Source organism: Glandiceps talaboti, chromosome 13, assembly GCF_964340395.1.
Source record: "Glandiceps talaboti chromosome 13, keGlaTala1.1, whole genome shotgun sequence".
NCBI classification, from domain to species: Eukaryota; Metazoa; Hemichordata; class Enteropneusta; family Spengelidae; genus Glandiceps; species Glandiceps talaboti.
The window spans coordinates 13,871,864-13,882,147 of NC_135561.1; the positions used below are offsets into that span (position 1 = coordinate 13,871,864).

General features: G+C 37.5%; 1 protein-coding gene across 1 annotated transcript; it reads right to left on the bottom strand.

The window, feature by feature from the left end:
- Positions 1–4,143: 4,143 nt before the first annotated feature.
- On the bottom strand, positions 4,144–10,284 carry LOC144444283 (trypsin-7-like). Its single transcript, XM_078133697.1, has 8 exons — positions 10,246–10,284; positions 9,127–9,364; positions 8,697–8,822; positions 7,986–8,098; positions 7,064–7,152; positions 5,728–5,996; positions 4,849–4,997; positions 4,144–4,353 (listed from the first exon to the last, which is right to left on the bottom strand). The coding sequence occupies exons 1-8, from the start codon at positions 10,282–10,284 to the stop codon at positions 4,144–4,146; spliced, it is 1,233 nt and encodes a 410-aa protein (XP_077989823.1).

Here is a 10,284-nt window from a genome sequence, read left to right on the forward strand (position 1 = left end):
GCCTTGACCACAGTTCAGTTATTATCAAACAAGGATAATATTCCCGGGCCAATTGTGTCAAACAAATAAACAGAATCTGCAGAATAATACTCCTGGAAACATCTCACCAAATTTCATTCTCATTGACCAAATATTTTTGGAGATATTAAGTTTTTTTTTACCAAAGTTCATATTTATACACCTAATTTGCATATCGCTGATGAGATCATTATATGCCGAGTATTTCTTCATCTATGCACATTAAATTTCAGCCCAATCTCCTCAGTAGTTTTGGAATTAACCGTTTTTAACCAAAAAGACACATGTAGCCCTAATTAGCATATTACTGATGGAATCATGAACAAATCATAATCTACACACCCCTAAGCACGGTCACACCAAATTTCATACCAATCTGCCCAATAGTTTTTTAGTTTAAGTTTTTTGACCAAAATGGCATTCTGTTATCCAAACCACACACCTGTGATGCGATCATTTTGTTTTGAACAATTTTCCAACTAGACAATAAAAGTAACGTCCTCAACAAATACCAAGGCAATCGGTTTATGAGTTTAAGTTGTCCGTTCACAGACGTTCATTTAGTTAGGCCTCAGTCCCCACACACCTTTTCTATCTAAATTGTCCAAAATTGAAACTTATTTCAGACCGCAAAAATCAATTTCAAATCAGTATGTAGTAGTATGTAGTACTAGGAATACAGTAAATGCATGGCATAAAAAATAAAGTAGTGTCAACAACAGAACTATTTTTGTCCACACCACATACTGGCTTTATAGCATTTTTCCATTTCTCCGTATTGAGCACTTTTATGTGGTTATATCAACACCCAGTCAATCATATATATATATATATATATATATATATATATATATATATATATATATATATATATATATATATATATATATATATATATATATATATATATATATATATATATATATATATATATATATATCCATTCGTATTTAAGGATACAAAACAGACACATTAAAACTAAAATCGACAACTCCCACCCCAACCCTAATGTAAAAAGAATTTAGTTTTTGTTTGCATTCTACATTCATTGAACTGTTGATCTCGCCCCTTCAAACTGCAGTCTGGTTGACAGCGTTGACAGTATTACGCAGATAAGTAAATGAGCGTTTCTATCAAAACACAGTGGAATGTTTATACAATGTAGCTAGTTTGATAATTTTTATCTGTCAAGTTTGTAAAAATGTAGTCTGTTGTAGTCTATGTATACCCTTTGATTTTACAGTAACATCGCAGAAGGCAGACATAGTCCACCCAGCTACCACACAAGAGTGTGTGACAGAAAACATTGTAGTGCATATATCTTGGGAATTGTACTTGGTAATGTGTGTGTATGCTTATATGATAGTATAGTAAAGAATTAAATGCATGGCCCTTCACTACACTATATATATGGTCTGCGCATGCATATTGTGTGTACGTGTACAACACGGTCATAGTGAAGTAAACTATCATACAGCAATAACCCCCCTCTACACATAAATATACTCTGATGGGTATTTGGGATATTTGTATTTTACGTACCTATAATAGATAATACCATATGGCGATCCTATCCGGTGGTAACATGTAAAGATCACTGAAATACTAATTCAAATAGGATGGCATTACAACTGTATCCTCGTAGAGATGTTAGAACTACTGATCGTGATAGGGAACTAACGGTGAACACTGTACTGGACAAGACGTAAAATCACTGCCTTGACACTCTGCCAAGTACTGATTAAACAATAACTTCTATAATACAAACTCTCGTATTGATTTTCAATGCATGTCAATGTAACAGGCTTTTGATAAGGATTTCACACCCACACGGTCACAGAAACATTGAAAATGGACGACTCAGGAATGTTGTCGTGAGAGGAAATAAAATCAAATACTAAGGATGGGAAACTAAATTTTACAAGTATGAAAACAGTGATTTAATACTTGTTTGTATACTACACAGACAATAAGCCAATGCGTCATAACAAGTATATAATTGGAGTATATTGTATGTTTTTTGTTGTGTCATATATAAGCTATATGTCAGTGCACTGTTTATTGAAACTAATTAGACAGGGATTATGTCCTAGAACAGCAAAGTGACATACATAAAAGGGTAAATGACGTATGCCAGAGTTATTTGCACAGACATAATGGTAAATGACGCAGTATGAAAATAAATGACACATGCATAAAGGTAAATGATGTACTTATGAAAGTAAATGACACACGCGTACGCATACACACACACACACAACAAACGACACACGTTTGAATATAAATGACGCATAAGGCAAATGACGTACTATGAAATTGACGTACATATAAATGTATATAACGTATACAATATGAAAATGAGCGTCACACAGTAAGGAGAATTCGAAATAAACGCACTACCAAAAGGCAAGAAATTGACACACCACCGTTTTTGTACACATGATAAAAATATTAATCTATGAGGGTGCTATTCGCCGAATGCAAAATAATTGTTTTACATGTGATAACGTAAGTAGCACATATTAAAAGTTAATGGCGTATGCATGAGGGTAAATAACACACACACACACACACACACACACACACACACACACACACACATAAAAGGTAAATGGTGCATCACAAAAAATAAATGACGCCCGCATGAAAATAAATTATACACATAAGGCATATTCTACATGAGTAAATATAAATGACAGACATGTGGCAAATGATGCACGTATGAAAATAAATTGCGCACAAATAAGGCAAATGATGCATTATAAAAGTGATCCATATTGTTTTACATGTGCTAACATAAGTGACACACATATGAAGGTAAATAACACATTGATGAGAGTAATTTACACACACATAACGGCAAATGACGCACGCCTAAAGGTAAATGGTGCACCATACAAATAAATGGCGCACAACTGAAGAGAGAAATGATGCATGTATGATGTGAATTACACACAAGGCAAATTATGCATGTATAGAAATATATATGACACGCGTAAGGAAAATGACACACACCTGAATTCAATTTCTGTACCTTTTGTAAAAATTCAAATAAACTATTGCATGAATAAATAAGTGAACTAAAGCTATGTTGTGATATTTACTGGGATAAGGGACAAGATCAATAGTTCAATGAGCATAAAATGCAAATTCTTTTGGTTCGGCTTCAGAACCCACACCCTCAGTTTCCCTCTAACTTAATTGGTCAAAATTGATAATTGTTACAGACAGCAAATCAATTTCAAATCAGTATGTAGTAGTTATATGAATACAAAGCCTTTATGTAGTGAGACAATAGCTCTTTATTGACATTTTCATGGTCAAAGGCTGACAACAACAACAACAACAACAACTACGACGACGACAATGACGACGAGATGATGATGATGATGATGATGATGATGATGATGATGATGATGATGATGATGACAAAAATAACGACGGCAAAAACAACAACAACAACAACAACAACAACAACAACAACAACAACAACAACAACAGTACAAACAAGTGTTTGAACAATATGATAATATTCAACTAAGATTATCATCATCGACGACATCAAAAAGTTTATTTATGGACAGCACCAAAAGTATACCGATAATGCAATTCAGTAACAGAAATCAGTAAGAACAGTTTCCAGGTGTGGGTGTGGATTTTGACCTCTTGCCTGAAACGCGTAACTCAAGCAAAAGCAGTTGAAGGAGGCTTGTACTCCATTAACCTACGATGCTTCACTCTAGGGTTTCTCTTCAGGTACACCGTAGAACGAGAATGATGCCAAGTCAAGATTCTACTTAACCTTTGGGTGAATCAAAACGTCCGACAGATGATAGTCTAGAGTCGAGCCTAAACCAATAAAAAATAGTGATAATGTTGTACGTGATTGATCTATTCATGAGGGAAATTCCACTTGGTGGCTAGGGCCATCTGACTGATTGTGACAAGCAAAATGTCAAATTCAAGCTCATCTATTTGATAAACAAACTAACATCATATATCAACCAAAACCAACGAACGACATTTATATATCTTTTATTGGATATCAGATACGGTGTAACAAAGTTTACAAGACTAAATGGAGAAAAATGAGGTCAATTTTGAAACATAATTTTGGATATTTAGTTATCTAATGGTTGTAATTGAGAACTCGATCCACGAGACTACGCTAGCTACGTTTCCGTAGAGACCGGGGAGATCTGGGTCGGCACAGTTAGCTCCACTCGTTGTACGGTCACCACTGACACCAATCAGATACCATCTCTCGTCGTCTGGGTTTGGGTCCAGTTCATCCTGTATGGGTCTGTACCATACCATTGGACCTCCATCATCACCCTGAATAAGTGGTAAAAAAAAACAAAAGTGGTATTTTTCAGTGTCTGCTTTTCATTTGAAAGTACAGGTGCAAAGTAGTGTACATTTTATGACTGTTCAGATCAGGGTGGACGGGTAGACGGGTAATGCTACTAAAGTTGAATTTGAGCAAGAAATTATAAACATAAATAAAAAAGACAGCCAGCATTCGGAGATGAGATACAGGGGGTTTAGTCCTAGATTTGTGTTTGCAATTATTCCTTGTTTATCTTATAACTTTTTCTTACTCAATTTGCTAATAATCCATTAGTTGTGTGGTCTTCTTCGTAAACAATATGCTAATTAATGCTGATCACATAAACTTTTATAATCAAAATATTTTGTTGTAGTTACTTTACTGGTATAGTAGTCTGGCTATACTAACAGTAATACTGCCCAGAATAACTTCTGCCCAGAATAACAACGGGTCATACGTAAGATAGATGTCAAAAGGCATACTTATGATTGAATACTTACAACACAGGCATCAGTGTTACCGGAGGGAGTACTCGCACACATTAGACTCTCTGTGACTGCACCATTATGTCGACTTGGATCATTACAATATTCATCGTCGTTCACTGTGATATTAGCCTGGAGAAGGACATTAGATCGTGTGCCACCCTCTGTAGATTTACAAAAGCATTTCATAAATGAAATGTTTTCTCACAATATTTGTTGAAAGATTCTATAAAACTCAATGGATAGTTTGTAAGGTAGTTCATACTGCCTCTACTTACAGCTAAAATGGTGTAGGCTTAGTGTTTTGTGACATGACTTTTACTACATACTCTCAGACATCTTTTAATGCAAAAGAAACAATTCCATAGGTGCACAGTGGGGATGCAGAAGTAGTCAAGTTGAAATGTTGAGTATCAGTTAGAAAATAACCAACTGCAGCAATTAAAATCATTAAGTCCATGTGTAACGATTTTGGGGGGAAGCCAGTTTTTACTGAAGTTCTGTGAAAGAATAGCAATGCTTATCAATGTTCAATGTGATTGGGCAACGGATCCTGCTGTGTTTATTGTGTCTCTGTTATTGTTAGTCTAGAGTTGAAATATGTCTAGCTCTGTGTCAAAAACGTAATGTCCCATGGGTGAAACACCAAGCCTACATCATTTTAGCGATGACACTTACGACCAAACCCGTATGTAATTTCCTAACAGCCTCCTGATTATATGTCCAGCTAAACCTACCCATAAAAGTGGTTCCAACCTCACCACTTTCAAGAGAATTGGTAAAACATATAAGCGGTTGGATTCACAGAACCAATTTATCATGTGAGGATTGATTGCAAGCTAGCTACTCACTGTTATTTTACAAAATATCGCGACTCCACGACTTGTGTATTACCTGTATCTCCCCATCCTGTTATAACGGCTTCAGTGCCCCCAGGAAAAACGTCATCTTGGGCTGGGAGACAAATATCCAATACCCAATCATCATTGAACGGTATATTACCCTTGCTTCTGAGCAGGGCAAAATTCCAGGTATTTTTAAGGGGGGAATAGTCTGGATGGAGGTATATGTCACGTACGTCGTTCAGCTTTTCAAAAGGGTCTGTTACATCAAGATTGTGATTGCCGGTGATGATATCGAATACTAGTGGATTGTTTTGGTACCTATTGAAATCATAAACAGAAATAATAAGTCAATATGCAGTAACAATATGTAGGAAATAGCTGGATTTTGATAATTGATCCCGGGGGTCAAAGGTCAACATTTTAATAGAAAGTTTCTCCTTGATAATAAGTGTCCTCACCGGTCTTTCATAGGTGACAGACTCTATGTAGAACAGTTTTTGAATTACTCCCCCCCCCACGTGACGACGGTCCCTCCTTCCAATCGTCAGCACCTCAAAATGAAATAAGAACGAGTATGCCATTTCGACAGATGACATTGTTTACATCTGAAGTGAGACATGTAGACTTAAGGTATATGAAGTCATATCTCACACGCTCAGACCATGGTCTCGCGACGGGCAAGGCTCGTTTCACCCGGGTATGTACAATGAGGGCGTCATCCGGCGGTGACGGTGTTTAATATATTCCAGTGCTAATCCCAGCTTCAAACAGAGGCAATCCTAAGTAAAGTACCTAGCAATCGCTGTGTTGCATGTTTTGCATGTAGTGGTCTGAGCTTTAGTTACTTCTTAGAAAATATATGCATAGATTCTAGCGATTCGCGCAACCCTGTGTCCTAATATGGGAAACACCCCTTGGCCCTTGTACCGATTTTTCTAAAATCTATCTATCTTCCTCATTCCCACGGCCATCCCATTTGTAATTACTGAAGGCTCCTCAAATACAAGAAAGAGGTTTCAATAGCAGAATAAAAAATATAAAACGACATAAATGTGACCTTTTCTCGCACTTTCCTATTTTGTGTTTATCAGATGTTGTCTTTCTACATCCCTGTATATCCCAGCCTATCTGTCTGTCTGTCTGTCTGTCTGTCTGTCTGTCTGTCTGTCTGCCTGTCTGTCTGCCTGCATGTATATTTATCTAGCTCTCTGTCTGCCTCGATTTAAATACCCGACACTTAATGTATGTGTGCCACTCTTTTCTACCATTTCTCTTCATCTCTCGCACCTATAGGTCTGCCCAACGAAGTTTGTCTGATGCCAGTCTTTCACTTTGGTGCGATTTACCTCTGAAATGAAGGCCACGTCATGTCACAAGATACTTACCCATAGACACAGCTTGCAGAAGTCAGTAGCCAATGGGCATTCAGGACTGTAGCACCACACTTGTGTTCAAATGACTGCATTAGTGCTGCCTACATTTTTGAGAGAGGAGATGCATTACTAATAAGCATTAGCTTGCATTAGCTGGGTTATACAGCTGAAATGATAAAAGCGTCTGGTTTCAATGGTCAATACAAGAGTATATTAGATAAGTAACATCTCTCCAGGTAATAAACCAGAGAAGGTGGGTGCAACCAGATCGATTCTATAAATGAGCAGGGTTGTTTGAATTTTGAGCTCACTTTTATAGTATTCCACCCAACCATCACAGTATATTACTTACATCAATTGGACAGAGCTGGGGTTATTTATCTTAGTTTTTCGTTGATTGATATTTCTTGGTTGAATATGGGTCCTATCAAACCGTGATGTTTGCTCATTGAAACTGGACAAAGTTATAATTTCCGCTGTATTAGTCTGCAATTGTTCAAGGTTTTGTTGTCAAGATGACACGGCAACGAGTAGAATACATGTACCTGCTCGTGTATAGAAGCCGTATCCACGTGTATCAAATGCGTGTAACATATTAAACTTGGTTAGGGATTTCTCAAAACCTTCGTAGATTACGTATAACCCCCCCCCTCCCATGGATGGATTTATAGATAAAACTTTGTGGAAACATTGACTATATCTTAAAAGGACCATTTCCTTTAATATAATTTGGTGGACATCATTTTCTAGATCTCGATTTGAAGGAAGTCATGGTAAACTGAAAGGTCTAAATATTGTATGTAAACATTCATTGCAGTGCTCAGTAGATTTGCTATAGACCATTCAATGGACAAAAACAAGCTAAGCCCAGTTTACCCCAGAACGACTGAACCGCATAGCACTGTAGATATAAAAGGTTATAATTCCTATATACCTGCCATGGCCAGCTGCCTGGTACAGCTTCACTCCCACCAATTATATCTATACCTGGAGATGCATTGCCAAAGCTAGGTTCTATTTGAGGCCTACCACATTCGATGGAGTTTTCTGTGAAGAAAGATTTCATCAGTGAAACTGATACATACTGTTGGCCAAAGCACATCATTATATCTTTCACTACAGGGCAGATGTTGTAGTCAGTTGTTCCGTATATGATATAAGAGTATGGATGATATTGAAGTGATCATATTCTAGGGAGTTGAATATCGTTTGATAGTAGGTGTGACGGCCAGTTATTCTTTCTCCAAAGTAGAATGTACGTTTTTCATTAAAACACCGTTACGGTAACCGTACGTTCTCTGTAGCCCACTCCAAATGAGAGAAATACCCGCGAGCGGTTTCATTTAAATCAAGCTCATCAGTTTGGCTTAGGATGGACAGTTCTCTTTTTTCGGAATATGGTCCACAATGCACTGTGACAACTCATATCCGGTGAATACTCTTCCCCCGATATCTTTCCTCGTTCAGTCAAGGAAAGTATCAGTGAACTAAGGAGCCTTTTTTCTACAAGTCGATGACGAATAGTAATTAACAAATCCTTACAAAAGTAGTATCCGTCGGAAGAAAGGCGTTGGAAAATAATTTGACTATACCTAACTGAGCTCGTGTTTTTAAAATAATGGTGATTTTGAAGTATTTTGATTACCAGGACACCCGTCTTCGTCTTCGCCACTCGGACAGTCTACTTTGCCATCACAACGTTCGTCGATCGGAAGGCAAAAACCAGTTACGTCATTCCCACACCGGTAACCCACTGCTTGTTCACATTCAACTGTTCAGAAAAAAACATAAAAGCAGGGGATAGTATGAAAATCAAATTATCATGTATTGTTATACTGAAGTTTAGAGTGTTATAGGTATGATAATTTCTTAGTTATACAAAATGAAGAAATTGCGATCTTACACTTGAAGTGTAGGTTCTGCAGTTTCTTGTTTGGTTTCTGCAAGGTTGCACCAAACAGAGCCAGTGAACGGTATAAACATGAAAAAGGCAGTAACTTGTAAACAGTCGCAGACTCTGGAAGATTGAGAAATATTGCATATGGCCATGGCAACTTCTGTAGACGACATGTTACCTGGATGATCTCGCGCTTTCCATCTGCCAAGAAATCCAAAGTATTCTGTACTGTCGTCACTTATGAATTCAACACGCATTATAGTGTCACTCGATATGACATGTCTTGGAGTTGAATGTCCACAATACACTCGTAGAACGGGATCATTGGACGTAGCTCCATCGTAGGCTGTCACACTGTCATATATACAGTTAACAGCATTCTCTACTGAGAGGTAGTCGAAGTCTAATTGGATGGCCTAGAAGGGAGTAGACGACAGGGAGAAGACACACACTGATAAAAAACAATTGTCGGGGAAAAACAGAATGATGGAAATACTGGGAAAGATGGGTAGAGCCAGGTACTAAATAACATATATAAACAAAGATTTTTTTTTATGTATGTTTAATCTCAGATCACTGTTGTTTCTCTAGTGGTCTGAGCTTTACTCAGAGCGCTTCGTGACCCAAAACTGGCAGTTATAAAATTAGGAGGACCAGGGTAGTCTAGTTCCTATGCGTAAGCGTTGGGATTGCTACGATCATCTCCACTCATGTATAGTCAAAGTTACAAAAAGACCATTATTTTGGCTGAATCGCCTGCTTCGCATAGGGTAAACAGCGCATGTCAGTAGTAATAGGCAGTTGTAATTGGTTACTTCCTTCAGATAATTGCTAATTGCGATAATATTAATATGGAACTCTACCTCCAGTCCGAAACCAATTACAAATCACATTGGGTCGCGATAACATCATCATGTTTGCATGAACGCTGCCGGGGGTGGGCAAAGGTTTCTGTGCTAGAGTAACGCCTTTGATTATACGTGAACGCAGATGATCGTTACGGTAGTAAGCCTAACGCGTACGTATAGGAACTAGCTTAGGCCAGGGGAAATGAAGCCTTCTCGTTGCGTAAAATGTAATGTTATTATATTTAAAGGTCGCTATAGGTAAATACGACTATTTTTAGAGTTTTATGCTATCAGAAATCCTGGGCATTAGGGTTTGATAGATATGAAGGATTGATTAGTAGCTATAGAGTAAACAAAGTGGGACCTTCCTGCCCATAACAAGCTAATGGCGTCAGTAAAACGGAACTTATTTGTGCAGAAACCAGTGACGACAGTAAAGTGTGACTTACTTGTTCATAAACTGATGACGTCGGTATAAAAGTGGGCAT

Excerpts from the sequence above, each read along its gene's own strand:
- LOC144444283 (XM_078133697.1), bottom strand. The coding sequence starts at position 10,284 with ATGCCCACTTTTATACCGACGTCATCAGTTTATGAACAA. Across the intron at positions 8,099-8,696 it reads AGACGAAGACGGGTGTCCTG|AAAACTCCATCGAATGTGGT; the intron begins GTAATCAAAATA and ends CTTTCTTCACAG. Across the intron at positions 4,354-4,848 it reads GTAACACTGATGCCTGTGTT|GGTGATGATGGAGGTCCAAT; the intron begins GTAAGTATTCAA and ends CCACTTATTCAG.